Genomic DNA, 18,548 nt, shown 5'->3' with positions numbered 1-18,548 from the left:
CAGATTGCATGATTCTCAACATTGAAAGAGAACTTGCTGAAGATGTTGATATAGATTCGGTAGTTAATGAATTTGACACTCTTAAATATTGGAGGGTTCATCTTCAATAACTTAGGTTCATCTTCAGTAGGTTACTTGCTGCATATGATGTAGTTGATTTGATATATGAGAACATCATTGTTTTTTTTTTTCTTTTTTTTTTTTTTTTTTTTTTTTCTTAAATATATATAACATATTTTTGTCATGAGAATTATTGTGCTCTTCAAATTTTTTTTTTATCTTTAGCCTTGTCTACTTTGGAATCTTGGCTCCGCCCCTGCACTCCCCCTTCTAACCCATACCTCCGAGGCCATTTTTGGCCTGGAATACCTGTCACCTTCAGAACCTCTGTCTTGTCATCTACTTCTTTCAAACTTTCTGCTAGGACGAGGCCCTGCCTGATAGGAAATTCTATTCCTTTCCATACTCCTTGGAAGGAATTCTGGTTTCCTTGTTGCTGCCTATCTTTCTGTATGGACCCGGCTTTCCTTCTTTGGAATGGTTACAGTAACTGTGTTTTCCACCTTTTGGAAAGTCAGTCGATCATGGACCTTCCTTTTTTAGCCTCGGTCATCATTGGACAGCTTCTCCTTTGGAACATCTCTATGACAGCCTTCATTCTGAATTTTACACTTAGGGCAACAACCTTGCTAGATTAAAGCTAATTGAGCCTCACGGAGTTACTTTTCCAACTCGGCCACCGTTTTCTCCAAGGATACTACAGCTTCAGGACTTTCAAGTTTTCCACTAGCTCTTGAATCTGCCAAGTCCACCTTCTTCTTAGGGTGTTCCGCGGTAAGGGAAGTAACGTTCAATGCAACAACCTTGGGGAAAGGATTTTCATCAACACCCATGACTTCTATTTTTTTTGGAAACTTCAACCTGCCATCTTCAATCGCCTTTTGCACTATGTTATGGAAAATCACACAATTATTAGTGGAATGCCTCCATGAATTGTGAAATTTGCAATACTCTTTCTCGGCCATTTTTTAGGCCGATGGCATATTATGGCCTGTTGTGAAAATCAGTTGCTTGTCAACCATGAACAAATCAAAAATTTGCTCGGCTTTAGAGATTTCAAAAGAATAACTTTTGGAAGGGTCTGATCCCTTCCACTTGGAACCAGAAGCGGCCTGCAAGTTGGCTATGGCTGATTTCGATTTTGTCAAGGCCTCACAAGTATAAGCCTTTTTTATGTTGAGCTCAGTTACATTTATTTCAAACTCCCCTTCAGTTTCATTGGTATATACCTCATAATTAGGATCACGATAGTAAGTGCCCTTGGAAGAACTCTTCCGGTCTTGTGATCGGTTGATCAACTAAACATCAACCTTCGCAATAGCACGAATCATTGTAAAATAGGGCTATTGGTCGGGTAAGTTGAACCACTGGGACTGCGCTGATCTATGGCAACCTAAGTGTCTAGAGTCATTTTAGAGTGATAAGGGATGTTCATAGAGGGTTTGTTTTGTTTGTCACTAAACTACAAATTCAGAATGCATAAAACAATAAATTGAAGGAGATTAAAAGAGAAGATTTAGAGAAGGAAGTCTAGGGAAGTGAGTCCACTCCAAACCTCTACACAAGCTAATTATATGATTAATTTGGGGAATTAATGTAGAAATGACCTTGATATATAATAATACATGACTACTATAATATCTTCAAGAAATTCAATTAATTAAAGAGTAAGAACAACCTATCAAAGCTTCACATGGTTGAGTTACCTAAACTAAGATGCAACCCTAGACATGCTCACTAAGCTAGAGATTGTCAAACAATTAATCAATTGGTGGAAGCACATGATATCAAGTCATAAGATTAACTCATCAAAAGAAATTCTTAAGCTATGGATTAACAAGCTACTCAAAACCATGCCATTAAAACCGTTCCATAATCTTAGTTCCATTGCCACTATGAAACTATAAGTCATACAACTATGAGATTAAATAATCTAAGACAAGAGTATGTAAATCAACATAGTCATTCAAACATTCAAAATCTTCATTACAATTTGTAACATGCTCTAGACTATGAAACTAGCCAAATATACATTTCATTCCCCAAAATAAATCAAAAACTAGACATGCTTACAAGGTAGAGCTTCATCACCTCCCTAGATGGAGGTTTAGTTACCCATTGATGCACTAGAGGAAGGAGGAAGCAAAGCCTTGACCTCCATTTTCGAGCTCCCCTCTTCTAGCTCCAAGAACACACCTTTCTTGCTCTCTTCTCTCTCCTCTATCTTGCAAAAATTCAAGGATATGAAATGTGTGGCCTTTGGTTGCCTTTTGTCCTCCAACAAAACCCTCTCTCTCCTCCAAGGAACACCTCCAACCACTTCATAAAGAAGGAAGATGGCATTGAGGAAACCAATGTGCAAGTGGCTGAAATTGAGCCATTTCCGAGTGCAATCTGCCTGATTTTCGAGCACTCGAAGAGTGGTCTCGAGCACTCTAAATTAGTGTAATGTGCAACATGCTCTTCTTGCTCAGCACTGACCTACTTTGGTAAAACTACTATAACTTTGTTCCCCGAACTCTGAATGATGATCTGTTTGAAGATTTAGAGAGCTGATTCAGTGCTTTAAAAACTTCATGTTTTGATGAAGACCCAATTCTCAAGTCTGGTTGGTCGAAAATGGGGAGAAAGGCAGTACTTCAGTGCTGCCAGGCAGTTCTGCGCACCTCTGTTAAGAAGATTATAACTCTCTGCTCCAAACTCCGAATGATGAACTGCTTGAAGATTTGGAAAGCTGATTCAGAGCTCTAAATCTTTTATGTTATTATGGAAGTCCAGTTCTTGAGTTTGCTAGGTCGAAAATGGCAACAAAAGTCAGGTTCTACTGCTGCCAGAAATTCTGAATTGGCACCCTTTTTGTTCAAAATTCCACAAGGCATCATTTTTGCTTCCTTTTTGCACTTTAACCTGAAAATGCACAAAAACATACAAATGGAGTTAATCTACATAAAATAATCAATTAATGGACTTTGTTAATGTAATTTAGGGCGCTTGAATATACAGTATTTAGCGCTTATCACACCCCCAAACTTACATTTTGCTAGTCCCTTAGCAAAACCAAAATGCAAAGCTCAATGGAATGAAAACATGGGAATGTTGTTACAAAAATATTCACCATGGCAAAAATAAACATAAACATAGCTCAAATACAACTTGAAACAGATAAAGAGCTGGAGACGGGATCATTGGGAAGACTACCTTGCATATATGAAGCATTGATACAAAAATTGGGAAAAACCATTTCAACATGCATGCATCAACATCATAGTCCATATAAATAATTCAATTGTCATCTCTTAAATGGAAATAACTCAAACTCCAGTGAAAGTGAATTGAATTCTCAACATGCGGCTTTTACTTTCTTTTCCAATTCCAAAGCATAAGTTTTCAAATCATTGAATTCCCCTTTAAATGAGGTCCTTAAGGCATGATTTTATTTATAAGACAACTTTTATTGCTTGTTGACAATTTATTGTAACTCATTAGCGAAACAAGAATGGTTGTGCAATGCTAAAGTCCCTTAAGCTTTCTAACCAACCTATGTAGCAAGTGTTAGGCCAACAACTCCCAAACCAGATGGCTTTAGGGTGTTAAGTGTAGAGACACTCCAAAGGGCTTAATAGCTCAAGTTGGAAAGGCTACGAACTCTAGCGAACCATGTTTATTACAATTTTTTTTGAATGACCGTGCAATGTTTAAGTCCTTTAAGATTTCTAACCAACCCTTGTAGTAAGCGTTAGGCCAACAACTCCCAAACCAGACGGCTTTAGGGTGCTAAGTGTAGAGACACTCCTAGGGCTTAATAGCTCGAGTTGGAAAGGCTACGAACGTCAACTGGTCATTTTTTTTTTCTTTCTTTCTCATTTTTTTTTTTTTTTAAGTCCAACTTAAATCATGCCAAAGATATTCATCTATCAGGTTCATCAAATCAGATTAACTTGGCCAAGGTCAAGGTTGATCAAGTTGCATGCCTCACAGTTAAGTTTCCAATGTGCGTCTGTGCATTGTGAAGCTTATAAGAGTATAAATCCAGCAAGAATCTAATTGAGGCATTTATACAGACTACATTGTATTTGCATGATCACTTCAATTTCAAATTTCTTTATTTTCAAAAATTTCTCAATTGCTTCTATACACAAGGTATTAAACATATGCTTTGTCTCCGACAAGTTCAAAGTTACACTATCATTGCTTTTCAAAAATATGATACCAAAACTATGCCAAGAATGCTTTGATGCACCCCCAAACTTAAACTACACAGTGTCCTCAATGTGGGACATGGATGTAAGTTAGAGACAAAAATGACAAAGAGTATAAAAAGGAACAAAAATACCCAGGGGGACGAAACGGCATGGGGAGACAAAACCCCCAAACTTGAATTGGACTGCGCAACCTGGAGAGTATCACGAAGAACAAAAAGAAACAACCACAAAAAGCATTAATAGCACAAGCATAAATATAGAAAAATAATGTACATAAAGTTAACAGAAAAGAGAGAATTTGCATTTCAAAAAGAGTTTTTACATGATTACAAAAGAGCTGTACATAGATCAAGTCTACTAGAGCAACTTATACATAGCAAATTCCGGAAGTTCAGAAGGAAAACAAAAGATACAAGAGAAATATGTACATATGAAACAAAAAGAGAAGGTCCAACACTCGCAACAAGCTACGGTCCGGAGGATAAATGGGCAAGGATGGAATGGAGGAGAGATTGAGCCTTACGCCGTTCGGCGGAAGCCAAACGACGTTCCTCAGCTGCGACACGGCGGTCTTCAGCAGTAAGACGACGATCTTCTTCAGCACGTGAAGAAGTCTCACACATAGTCCGAGTGTATGCGGACAAAGTATTCTCAAAACGATCCATCCGCTCATGAATACCGGCAATGCTAGCCCGGATGAAAGCCTGGTCCTGCCGAGAGTCGACCGGATGCTCTATCCTTGCAGCGGCTGCTGCTGTGGAAGCATCCTCAGAAGGAGGAGGAGGTGGAGCTTGGATGAACAGGGGGGCAGCAGGCTGAGGGGTACTAGAATGGCTAAGAACATTGATCCAACGGCGCTTGGTAAAAATTTTAATCTTTTCGCCTTTTGGTTGATGGGGAGGAACAATGAAACCCTTGTGCTGAAGGAGCCGAGTGATGAAAAACGGCAAAGGCAATTTCCGATTTTCAACTTGCGGAACCCGTGCATTATGAGCGTCATGCCAAAACTTCATAAATGTGGTCCAAATGAGCTCCGGGATGGAGAACCATTGGCCTTGGTCCATGGCATATAAGGCTTGCAAAAGGAGGCCCCTACGCTCGGTACTATGCACCAAAGGGCAGACATTATGCTTGAAAACAGTGTCAATGAACCAGAGGCGTTCCGGAAGATTGGTTTTACGGATAAAAGACCGGGGCCTATTGGGATCGTCAACAGTGCAAATGGTAGCGGCAATCTGCTCCACAGTTAATGTATCCGGCTCCTCATATAAAGGGAGATTCTCACGATTGACAATGTCATCGGGGCACTCAATGGGGCAACCAGAAACCTGAATGATGTCAGTCATAGTGAAAGCATAGGTGGTGCCATCAATGGATGTAGTGAGAGAAATGGGTGGTTCTTCAGGGCATTGGAGATTCTAGTAGAAGAGGCGCACTACACGGGGGTAGGCAACCCTGGCAAGGGGCGCGCAAATGTGCTGCAGACGCCGATTAGTCAATTCGGCTACAGCCTACGAAGTTGTGGGTAGAATATCAAAGGCATCCATGAGCGGAAAAGAAAGCTCGTAGTTGAGTTGTTTGCGATCCCAAGGATCACGTGGTCGCTCACGATTGACAGCACGGGCACCCGCAGAGGGTCTAGGAGGGCGAGAATGACTGGCACGAGACATTTAGAGAGGTGGACTTGGTTGAGGAATTTTGGTGAACACCTGGCGTGCACCACAAAAAGGAGAAGGTGAAAATGAGTGGGGTGGATGATGAAGCCCAAAAATTTTGTGCACAAACAAGGCTCTAGCATAGAGCAACATCAACAACAAGTAACACAGAACCAAACTCCAACATTACAAGCCCATCCTCCTTGTAAAACACCATGGATGAACAAAGGAAAAGAAAAACAAATGACAAGGTCACAGACCTGAATTTTAGTGTATCCGAGAGCAAGAAGGAAGGCAGGAAGAGGTTGATGGCAGGCATGGGTGTGCATGGGTTTATGGGTTTATAGGTTGCTTCATGGTGCATGGGTTTAGGGGTGGCATTGAGAGTGGGTTGATGGAGGGATGAAGAAGATGAGGGAAGGGTGTGAGATAGGTGTGTGAGAGCCGAGAGGGGTGAGTGAGAGAGGCTTGGTTTTAAAAGAGAGAGGGAAGCTTGGTTCGAGCACTCGAAATGGGACTTCGAGTGCTCGAAGTCTTGGCAGTGAGTGAGGGAAAGGTTGGAGGGGTGGAGATTGGTGATGGTGGGTTGTGGAATGAGAGAGAGTTGATGAGGGATGGTGGGGGCTTGCATGGTGTGCATGCATGGAGGTGTACTTGAGGGCATGCATGGTGAGAGGTTGGTGGGTTGGAGCTGGCTAGTGAGAGAGAGAACCGAGATGGTTGATGGGGTTGAGGGATGATAGAGAGGGGTGTTGATGGGGGTTGAGTTGAGTGGTTGATGAGATGGTTTGAGGTTGCATGCATGCATGGAGATTGTGGGTGGAAACCGAAAGGTGGTAGTGTTGCATGGTGTTGGATGGTGGGTTTGTGGAGGCATGCATGGGCATGCATGGTGGCTGAGAGTGGAGGTGGTGATTGGGGTTGAAAGAAGGAGAAGGAAGGTTGGTGGAGGGAAGTTGGTATGGTGTGAGGTGGTTTAGGAAGTTGGTGGTTTTGAGGTGAGAAATGAGCTCGGCAAGGCTGCATGGTGTGTGGGTGGGTTTTGGGTACATGTCGAGAGGTTCATGCATGGATTGCATGATGTGTGGGATGTGTGTGTGAGGTTGATATCGAGGGTGATGGTTTGATGGAGAGAGAGGCTGGTTTGGTTGGTGCTGCGGGATAGTGCTCGGGCACTCTCCAGGTGGTTGCATGGGAAGGGTTTGATGCTGAAGTTGCATGCATGCATAGAGCTTGCATGCATGCATGCATAGGTGGGAATGGGTTATGGGTTGAAGGAGAAGGGTGAGGGTTGGTTTGGTGAGATGCCAAGAGAGAGGGTGGGGGTGATGGGTTGTGTCTGGAAGAGAGAGGAGAGATATGTGTGGAGTTGGTTGTGGGTTTTTGGTTGGCCGAGAGGTGGAGTTGGGAGGTGCCAAGAGGATGTGAGTGAGTGAATGCAGGTCGTGGGGTTGTGTTGAGTGGAGTGCTAAGAGGTGGGAGGTGATTAGAGGGTAGAGTTTGTGAGGTTGAGGTTAGTTTGTTTTGAAGGTGCATGCAGGGTGGAGTTCGAGCACTCTAAATAGGCTCGGCGAGTGCTCGAACTGAGAGCAGTGAGTTGGGTGTTCGGTGTACGCAATGTCGAGCACTCTAAATGGTATTGCGAGTGCTCGAATTGAGAGCAGTAGGTGCAGTGGTTTAATGCATGGACCGCGAGCACTCCAAATTGGAGCTTAGATTGCTCGATATGAAGCCAGAGAGGTCGAGGAAAAATGCAAGGAAGCTCGAGCACTCCAAATTGGAGTTTGAGTGCTCGAAAGTGGGTTAGTAGGCTCAGAATGTTGTGGTTTAAAAGTGGTTGTACTGAGCTTGATCTTGAAACCATGGAACCATCGATGAGCTTGCAGGGATGGAAGATGAGTGCATGGAACCATCCATCCATGGATTGAAGCTTGCAAGGATGGACTTGCAGGGATGGTAGATGAGTGCATGGATGAGCCTGCATGGATGGATGGTAAGTGCATGGATTGGCATGGCTGGTGTAATGCCTGTGAGTGGCAGCCAAATTGAATGCAAGGAGCTTGCGTGAGGATTTAAGTAACATTGACTGAGCTTGTGCACTCCAAAAATGAGGATTTAAGCAACATGGACACCTATGCATGCAATGCAGCAAGTTGTGAAGGCATACAAGGATGCTGATGGATTGTGCCACGGTTTCAAAATGTTTCTATGCATGCAAATGTAGTGCCATACAATATTGAAGTTGGATCACGTGATGAAAGTTGACTGCGTGAACTCATGAAGGAATGCATGAATGCAATATAGGCATGCATGCATGCAACATTGTAACCTATAGATTGATCATTCTTATGCATGCATGATAAAATAAATAAAAATAATAATAAATAAATAAATAAATAAATAAAATAAACATAAAAATAAAAATAATAACAAAATAAAGTAAGATAAAATAAAATAAAATTAAATACTTCAATGGATGAAATCCCCCCCCCCCCCCCCCCCCCTTTTTTTTTTTTTTAAACTTTGCAATTTCTAATGCACGGAAAAATTGCCAACTTTCAGAACATCACACAAAGCATGATTGAAATTTCCGGAGAAAATTTTAAACTTGCAAATTCATTCCATTCCAATGCATGGGAAATTTTGAAAGTTTTGTTTTGAAACCTTGCAATTTTTCAACTTTTTAATCATCTCAAATGCATGAAGAATTTTGAGAAAATTTTCAGACTTTTCATTAAAAATGATAAAATATGCACATGAGTCGCATTTGAAAAATCTAATGAAATTGCTAGAAAGCGATGGAGACTTCCGGGAATGAAAATTAGAGTTAAGAAGGTTTAAGAAAAATCAAATTTTTGGCTTTTCTAAATCGTTTCCCAGAAAATTTTGCAAGGCACGAGCAATTTCAAAGAGAAGGAAGCTTGGAAATTAAAAGAATTGCTTCCCTTGCTTTGCTAAATTTTATGTCGATAGCTAGACAAAGCTGGAGCAGGCACTAATCCTCATAAATTGGATCCGTCAAGGGGACTTCCTCAACTCTTCGGGTTAGGATTGTGCCGTCAATGCAAGGCTTAAGCCATTGGCCATTTACCTTGAAGAGTGATCCACTTGCAGGATCACGAAGTTCGATTACTCCATGAGGAAAGACGGTAGTGACAATGTATGGACCATCCCATCTTGACCGGAGTTTACCGGGAAAGAGTTTCAAGCGGGAATTGAAAAGCCAAACCTTTTGTCCGGGGGCAAAAGACTTCTTGACGATGTGTTTGTCATGAAAAGCTTTAGTCTTTGCCTTGTAGATTTTTGCGCTTTTATACGCATCATTACGTAATTCCTCAAGTTCATTTAATTGCAACGCACGATTAGAGCCGGCTGGTTTAAGATCAAAATTGAACCTTTTTATGGCCCAATAAGCACGGTGCTCTAATTCTACCGGGAGATAACATGCTTTGCCAAAGACAAGTCGATATGGTGACATGCCAATGGGTGTCTTATAAGCTGTCCGGTAAGCCCAAAGCGCATCGTTTAGCCTTAATGACCAATCTTTGCAGTCCGGTCTAACTGTTTTTTCCAAAATGTGCTTAATCTCCCGGTTAGAAATCTCTACTTGACCACTCGTTTGAGGGTGGTAAGGTGTAGTAACCTTATGAATGACGGAGTACTTGGTAAGGATGGATTTGAGATAACGATTTCGGAAATGAGATCCGCCATCACTAATGATTGCTCGGGGCGTACCAAAACGACTAAAGATATGGGACTGAATGAATTGGATCACGACTTTATGATCATCGGTTTTGGTAGCCTCGGCTTCAACCCATTTAGACACATAATCCACCGCTACAAGGATGTACTCATAGCCATAAGAAGATGGAAATGGTCCCATGAAGTCAATCCCCCACACATCAAAAATTTCAACAATTAAAATGTTGGTGAGGGGCATCATGTCTCTTCGGGACATGGATCCAAGTGTTTGACATCGTTCACACGATTTGCAAAAATTATATGCATCCCGAAACAAGGTAGGCCAAAAGAATCCGCTTTGAAGAACTTTGTTAGCGGTTTTTTTGGCACTAAAATGGCCTCCACAAGCAAGAGTATGGCAAAAATTTAGAATGCTTGTGGCCTCGGTTTCAGGAATGCATCGCCGGATAATTTGGTCCGGGAAATACTTGAATAGTTCTGGATCTTCCCAAAAGAAATGCTTGACTTGGGAGAAAAACCGGTCCCTCTCTTGTTTGGACCAATGAGCTGGAATTTTGCCAACCGCAAGATAATTGACAATATCCGCAAACCATGGAAGAGTAGAATGTGAAACTTGAAGAAGTTGCTCATCCGGAAAGGAATCACGGATGGCTGCGAATTCTGAAGATTTCTCAATAAGTAAGCGAGAGAGATGATCGGCGACAACATTGTCGGTCCCTTTTTTGTCCCGGATTTCAATGTCAAACTCTTGAAGTAAGAGGATCCATCGAATTAAACGGGGTTTTGTCTCTTTTTTCGCTAACAAATGCCTAAGAGCAGCATGATCCGAAAAGACGATGACCTTGGAGCCAAGAAGATAAGGGCAAAATTTATCCAAGGCGTACACCACAGCTAGCAATTCATTTTCAGTGGTGGTGTAGTTCAATTGGGCATCGCAGAGAGTTTTGCTAGTATAATAAATGACATGCGGAAGTTTATTCACACGTTGGCCCAAAACCGCCCCTAATGCATAGTCGGATGCATCACACATGATCTCAAAGGGAAGAGACCAATTAGGGGGTTTCATAATTGGGGCGGATGAGAGGAGAGTGCGAAGTTTGATGAAAGCTTCTATGCAAGCGTCATCAAAATTGAACGGAACATCCTTGGCTAGGAGATTACACAAGGGCCGTGAGATTTTGCTAAAATCTTTGATGAAGCGACGATAGAATCTGGCATGGCCAAGAAAAGAATGAATTTGACGGACTGAATTCGGAGGAGGAAGATTAGAGATTAACTCAACTTTTGCCTTGTCTACCTCGATTCCCCGCTTAGAAATGACATGTCCTAAGACAATGCCTTCTTGGACCATGAAGTGGCTTTTCTCCCAACTTAGAATGAGATTCGTCTCTTTGCATCTTTGGAGCACAAGAGATAAATTTTTGAGACACGAGTCAAAGGAGGAGCCAAATACGGAAAAATCGTCCATGAAAACTTCCAAGAACTTTTCAACCATATCGGAGAATATGGACATCATGTACCTTTGGAACGTTGCCGGTGCATTGCATAGACCAAAAGGCATGCGTCGATAGGCAAAAGTACCAAAGGGACATGTGAATGTTGTTTTCTCTTGATCTTGGGGGGCGATTGCCACTTGGTTATAGCCGGAATAACCATCAAGAAAACAATAGAAGCTTTGGCTGGCTAACCTTTCTAGGATTTGATCAATAAATGGGAGTGGGAAATGATCCTTCCTAGTTGATGAATTGAGTTTCTGATAGTCAATGCACACACGCCACCCGGTGGTGGTTCGTTGTGGCACGAGCTCACCCGCTGAATTTTCAACAACGGTGAGACTGGATTTCTTGGGGACAACTTGTGTGGGGCTCACCCACTTGCTATCAGAGATAGGGTAGATGATTCCCGCATCTAGCAATTTGATCACCTCTTTCATGACCACTTCCTTCATATTTGGATTTAACCGGCGCTGGACCTCTCTAGTAGGCTTTGCGTCATCCTCCATATGAATGCGGTGCATACAAATGGAGGGGTCAATTCTTTTCAAATCTGCCACTGTCCAACCAATAGCTTCTTTATGCTCTTGGAGCACCGCTAAAAGGTTGGTCTCTTAGTCTTTTTGAAGGTCCGAGGCAATAATGACCGGAAGGGTTTGCTTTGGACCAAAGAACACATACTTGAGATGGGCCGGGAGCGGCTTAAGCTCAACTTGTGGCGGAGATAACAATGATGGGACCGGAGGAGTGGTGGAAAGTTGGGGAAGTGGTTCTTTTGGAATTTTCCAAGGAGGTACATCCATGATAGCATTAATATCAAGCAAGGAATTGACTTCTTGAATGGCTTGATCAACATCAAAGTTTGAGAAGTCAAAATGGGACATGCAAGTTTCAAGAGGATCTTTGCTTAGAATGAAGGGGAGAGATTCTTCGACCACTTCATCAATGACATCTACAAGAAAACAATCATCCTCATCGGAGGGATGTTGAGTTGCATGAAAGATGTGGAGTTTGACTTGCATGTTTCCAAAAGCAATGTCCATCACCCCGGTTCGGCAATTAATTGATGCATTAGCCATGGCTAAAAATGGCCTACCAAGGATCACGGGAATGTGCTTTTTTGGGTCATAGACCGGTTCCGTATCAAGAACCACAAAATCTACCGGGAAGTAGAATTTGTCCACTTTGATGATAACGTCCTCGAGAATACCTCGTGGATGCTTGACCGATCTATCGGCAAGTTGCAAAACCACGGAAGTCGGCTTAAGATCTCCCAAACCAAGTTGTAGGTAGACTGAATATGGAATTAAATTCACACTAGCTCCTAAGTCAAGGAGGGCCCTCTCGATTTTGCTGTCACCAATGACGCAAGAGATTGTGGGGGCACCCGGATCCTTATACTTCGGAGGAGTGCTGTGCTGAATGATAGCACTAACATTTTCAGTCAACCTCACTTTTTTTGGCAAATGATTTTTAGAAGTGCGCTTTTGAGTGCACAAATCTTTAAGAAATTTTGCATAGGGAAGGATTTGCTTGATAGCATCCAAGAGGGGCAAGTTAATCTTCACTTGCTTGAAAACTTCCCACATGTCTTGAATTTTACAATTCTTGTTCCCAAAATGTGTCGACTCTTGAAGACATTGAGGAAACGGAGCTTTTGGCTCATAAGTAGTTTCCACATTTGGGGTGACATGTGTGGGATTTCCGTAAATGGTATTTGGACAAGAATTTGGATTTGAAGAGCTTGGATTTGGATTTTTCAAAGGAGGGTTTTTCTCACTTGTGTCTCCATCAACCTTGTTGTCAACCACTCTACCATTCCGAAGGGTGGTGATAGCTTGAACTTGTTCATAAGTCGGCCCACTCGGAGGAGGGGTTTCATCAATCACATGCATTCCTCTAGGATTTTCAAAAGGTTGAGAGGGAAGCTTGCCCTTGTCCTTTTGAAGCAATTGATTCACTGAGTTAGCTATTTGGCCCACTTGATTTTTGAGATTAGCTATGGATTGAGTATGAGAGTGAACCATTTGGAGAGTAGGCTGCAAGGATGTCAAGAGTTACTTGTTGGCATCCATTATTTGCTTATTTAATGATTCCATCATTTGCTTGTTTGCAGCTACTATCTCATCAGTTGGACACATAGGAGGTTGATTGGAGACATTTGGATTGTAAGGAGGACGGTAGCTTGAAGAAGCTTGGAAAGGTCTACCTTGATATTGAGAAGAGGGCTGATTTTGCCGCCCTTGGTTTTGGAATTGGGAATTTTGTGGGGCTTGTTGCCGCCACGAGAAATTCGGATGATCTCGCCAACCCGGATTGTAGGTGTTGGAATATGGATTGTTCCCGGGCCGCGAGAACATGGCATTAGCTTGCTCTTGGTTGGGATTGGGAAATTGCTCCGGTGTGGGGCAATCTTCCGAGAGATGGAATGGACTAGTACATGAAGCACAAACTGAACTTGCCGAATTTTGAGACAATGAAGGAGGAAGATGTGCTGCCATCAATTGGTAGAATTTATGAGCGATGGCATCCACTTGAGATGATTCCTCCCTTATTGATTTTGGTTGACAAGGGTTGGTGTTCTTTGCAATGGTTGCGGTCGGAGCCCTACGAGAATTATGTTGAAGTGAATTTTCGCTTAAATTCTCAAGTAGGGTCCAAGCCTCATCCGCATTCTTGGACATGAACATCCCACCACAAGAAGAATCAACCATGAATCTATGGGTTTCGGTCAAGCTGGCATAGAAAGCTTGCACTAATTGCCATTTTGGGATCAAATGATGAGGACATTTTCGAAGAAGATCTTGTAGCCTTTCCTAAGTCTCATGGAGTTGTTCTCCATCAACTTGAGAAAAGCTTAGAATGGAACGCCTCATTTGGTTGGTTTTACTCACCGGATAATACTTCTTAAAGAATTCTTGTTGCAATTGAGCCCAAGAAGTAATGGAATTGGGAGCGAGGGAGTTCAACCAATATTTTGCCCTATCCTTTAGGGAGAATGGGAAAATATGGAGATGAAGTGCATTGTCCGGAAAACCTCTCAACCGGATGGTTGAACAGATTTCAAGGAACTTATCAAGATGCTTATATGGATCTTCATTATCAAAGCCATGAAATGATGGAAGCATTTGGATGGTGCTTGATTTGATCTCATATTGAGCTACATCGATGTTTGGCATTACTATGCAAGAAGGAGAAGCATAGGTGATAGGAATGAAATGATCTCTAAGAGTCATTGGTTCTACATTAGGAATTTCAGCCCTTTCATTCCCCGGATTTCCTACGTTATCCCCCATTGTATTGAATTCAGTTTCAAGATCCCTTGTAAGAGTGGGTTCCCTAAGGTTCCGTCTAAGAGTTCTTTCAAGTGAATTTATATCAATAGGCGAGTTAAGTGTGGGTAGAGAGAGTGACCTACGGCCAAACATCAACAATTCACAACAACATCATCACAACAAATCTTTATTATCAACTCCACATACAATGTTCCCTTTCTCCTCAATTATCAAGATAGAAAATAAATGGCCATGACAAGGACCGATGCTTGTACACGAAATTAAACAAAATAATAGCCTCTACAAGGGTTTCACAACTAAATTAACTATTTCTAAAATTAACACATATACTGTACCTACAAGTTGAAACTAGAAGTCAAGAGACTTACCAGGGGTCCTCTAGACTTACAATTTGCTAGCGTTCCCACGGCGCTTCAAGTCCCTATAATCTTACAACACTTAAAACACAAAGATAGTCAAAACACACAAGGAATATTCACAAGACACAATATTCACAATCAAACTAAAATTAACCCTAAACTTTGGTTGCTAAACCGTATGCAAGTCCCCGGCAACGGCGCCAAAAATTGATCGGTTGATCAACTAAACATCAACCTTCGCAATAGCACGAATCATTGTAAAATAGGGCTATTGGTCGGGTAAGTCGAACCACTGGGACTGCGCTGATCTATGGCAACCTAAGTGTCTAGAGTCATTTTAGAGTAATAAGGGGTGTTCATAGAGGGTTTGTTTTGTTTGTCACTAAACTACAAATTCAGAATACATAAAACAATAAATTGAAGGAGATTAAAAGAGAAGATTTAGAGAAGGAAGTCTAGGGAAGTGAGTCCACTCCAAACCTCTACACAAGCTAATTATATGATTAATTTGGGGAATTAATGTAGAAATGACCTTGATATATAATAATACATGACTACTATAATATCTTCAAGAAATTCAATTAATTAAAGAGTAAGAACAACCTATCAAAGCTTCACATGGTTGAGTTACCTAAACTAAGATGCAACCCTAGACATGCTCACTAAGCTAGAGATTGTCAAACAATTAATCAATTGGTGGAAGCACATGATATCAAGTCACAAGATTAACTCATCAAAAGAAATTCTTAAGCTATGGATTAACAAGCTACTCAAAACCATGCCATTAAAACCGTTCCATAATCTTAGTTCCATTGCCACTATGAAACTATAAGTCATACAACTATGAGATTAAATAATCTAAGACAAGCGTATGTAAATCAACATAGTCATTCAAACATTCAAAATCTTCATTACAATTTGTAACATGCTCTAGACCATGGAACTAGCCAAATATACATTTCATTCCCCAAAATAAATCAAAAACTAGACATGCTTACAAGGTAGAGCTTCATCACCTCCCTAGATGGAGGTTTAGTTACCCATTGATGCATTAGAGGAAGGAGGAAGCAAAGCCTTGACCTCCATTTTCAAGCTCCACTCTTCTAGCTCCAAGAACACAACTTTCTTGCTCTCTTCTCTCTCCTCTATCTTGCAAAAATTCAAGGATATGAAATGTGTGGCCTTTGGTTGCCTTTTGTCCTCCAACAAAACCCTTTCTCTCCTCCAAGGAACACCTCCAACCACTTCATAAAGAAGGAAGATGGCATTGAGGAAACCAATGTGCAAGTGGCTGAAATTGAGCCATTTTCGAGTGCAATCTGCCTAATTTTCGAGCACTCGAAGAGTGGTCTCGAGCATTCTAAATTAGTGTAATGTGCAACATGCTCTTCTTGCTCAGCACTGACCTACTTTGGTAAAACTGCTATAACTTTGTGCCCCAAACTCCGAATGATGATATGTTTGAAGATTTGGAGAGATGATTCAGTGCTTTAAAAACTTCACGTTTTGATGAAGACCCAATTCTCAAGTCTGGTTGGTCAAAAATGGGGAGAAAGGCAGTACTTTAGTGCTGCCAGGCAGTTCTGCGCACCTCTGTTAAGAAGATCATAACTCTCTGCTCCGAACTCCAAATGACAAATCTCTTGAAGATTTGGAAATCTGATTCAGAGCTCTAAATCTTTCATGTTATGATGGAAGTCCAGTTCTTGAGTTTGCTAGGTCGAAAATGGAAACAAAAGTCAGGTTCTACTGCTGCCAGAAATTCCGAATTGGCACCCTTTTTGTTCAAAATTCCACAAGGCATCATTTTTGCTTCCTTTTTGCACTTTAACCTGAAAATGCACAAAAACATGCAAATGGAGTTAATCTACATAAAATAATCAATTAATGGACTTTGTTAATTTAATTTAGGGCGCTTGAATATACCGTATTCAGCGCTTATTATCTTGCTCCTCACGAAGGAGCTCTTCATACTTAGCCACTCTGCCGGCCAAGTCAAATAAGTCTTAAAATTGTACACCTTCAAACTTCTTGCGAAGTTCAAATTCTAGGCCATTCACAGCCATCTTCACATATTCTTCTGGCGGCAAAGATAAATTACATTTGAACTTGGCCCGCCTGAATCTGGAAAGGAAGCTCATCACAGACTCTCCAGGTAGTTGATGAAGTTTGGAAAGGTCTGCCATGGACACTTCAAGCTCAGCTCTATAGAACTGAGTATGGAATAAATCCTCAAATTGCTTCCAAATTTAAATGGGGTTGGCTGGTAAGTTGGAAAACCACCTGAAAGCATATCAAGTTAGTGTGTTTGGAAACAAGCGTACTTTCAGCCGTGGATTGGCTGCTGCTTCTCCACATTGCACAGTGAACTGACTGATATGTTCCAAGGTAAACTGTTCGCCCTCTCCATTGAACGTTGCAAACTCTGGAATTTTGAAATTCCTTGGAAATTCAACTTCATCAATGAACTCTGAATAGGGCTTTTTGTAAGTTGGCCTTCCACCCCTTCGAGTTAGGCCAAATTCTTATTGAAGGAATTCTGCAAATTGGCCTCTATCAAGTGCCATCAGTTGTAGAGGGTTGTTGTCTGGCCAACCTTGAGGTTGATTGGCCACCTGATTCCCCCCACCTGCCATAAGTAAGGGGTTGGCATCTGCATAGTTGTTTCTGCTACGGTTCCTTCTTCCTTGGTCCAGAAGTGGCTCCCTTGGAAAAGGTTGCCCCCCAACCACCATAGGAATGACTATGGGTGGCCTTACTGGAATAGGTGTGGCTGGCTGAATGTTCATAGGTGGAACATTCTGTTGTGACTGAGGGCTGTGGTATGGCCATGGTTAGCCAGGCTAATCATGCCAAGTCTGTTATGGAAATGCCACAGGTGGAGGATTCTGAACTTCCTGGATGGTTGGCATGGGCGCAGCTTGTGGAACAGTCATCTGTGCCACTGGAGCAGTCACAGGTGCAGCTGGAGTGTAAGTATGTGCCATTGGAAGGGACTGTACCTGCTGCTGAGTTAGAGGGAACGGCCCTGCATGTTGTTAAGAGGAACTCTCTTCAACAAATGTGGCCGGCCTGCTAGCTTGAAAGGCCAACTGTTGAGACCCTTCAGACTTGTTTGGCCGAGGGGCTAAACCTTGGTTTGAGCTTCCAAGGGTCCGTTCCAACATAAACTCGAACCTTTGAGAGATTCGGTCTACCAATTCTTTAAACTTTCGGTCTTGAGAAAGAACAGCTTTAGATTGGTCTTGAGCAACTCTGGCTAAGTCTTGAGCGACTTTAGCTTGGTCTTGCGCAAACCTATCTTGTTGCATTGCCATCATGCCGATGTTGTCCATGATGGGTCCATTTGCTATTGTTTGAGCAAATTTTTCGACCATATCATTTTCATCAGGTGCAAATCGTGAACTTTCCACTGGAAGTTCACTGGCTTGCTTCTCTTCTAGTTTGGTAGGGTCTTGGACAGACTTAACTTGCCTTCTTCCACCAGTTATTAAACAATCTGTCTAGATGTCCCGCCGAGCATGCCAATAATGTTCGGCTCCTAAAAACCGGGGTCTTTTCCAATTAGGAAATAAGGGTAAACGTCGGGCGTACCAGGAACTGCTGTCGTTCCAAAGTGGATATCTGAACAACTATCCAGTAGGAGATTATAGGGATCAGGTGATTGAATAAAAGACTGGAATTACCACATTCAAAGGTTATTTTTGCCTTGAAAAAAGGACTTTCGGACTGAACTATGGCTAGTTGAAAGGAAAGCTGTATTGAAAGTGAAGGACTTCAA

General features: G+C 41.9%; 1 protein-coding gene across 1 annotated transcript; it reads right to left on the bottom strand.

The window, feature by feature from the left end:
- Positions 1 to 1,028: 1,028 nt before the first annotated feature.
- Positions 1,029 to 17,754, bottom strand: LOC132309274 (uncharacterized). Its single transcript, XM_059807591.1, has 5 exons — positions 17,641 to 17,754; positions 17,397 to 17,544; positions 17,092 to 17,291; positions 16,786 to 16,980; positions 1,029 to 1,358 (listed from the first exon to the last, which is right to left on the bottom strand). The coding sequence occupies exons 1-5, from the start codon at positions 17,752 to 17,754 to the stop codon at positions 1,029 to 1,031; spliced, it is 987 nt and encodes a 328-aa protein (XP_059663574.1).
- Positions 17,755 to 18,548: the final 794 nt, after the last annotated feature.

Source organism: Cornus florida, unplaced genomic scaffold (assembly GCF_030987335.1).
Source record: "Cornus florida cultivar Cherokee Brave unplaced genomic scaffold, ASM3098733v1 CherokeeBrave_3.0.0_Hap2_Chr05, whole genome shotgun sequence".
NCBI lineage: Eukaryota > Viridiplantae > Streptophyta > Magnoliopsida > Cornales > Cornaceae > Cornus > Cornus florida.
Note: the sequence above shows the minus strand (reverse complement) of the source record. Positions and strands in the feature narration are given on the sequence as shown.

Excerpts from the sequence above, each read along its gene's own strand:
- LOC132309274 (XM_059807591.1), bottom strand. The coding sequence starts at position 17,754 with ATGGCACATACTTACACTCCAGCTGCACCTGTGACTGCTCCAGTGGCA. Across the intron at positions 17,292-17,396 it reads CAACCCCTTACTTATGGCAG|AATTTGGCCTAACTCGAAGG; the intron begins GTGGGGGGAATC and ends TCCTTCAATAAG. Across the intron at positions 1,359-16,785 it reads TTCGCAAGAAGTTTGAAGGT|TTGATCAACCGATCACAAGA; the intron begins GTACAATTTTAA and ends GTTGATGTTTAG.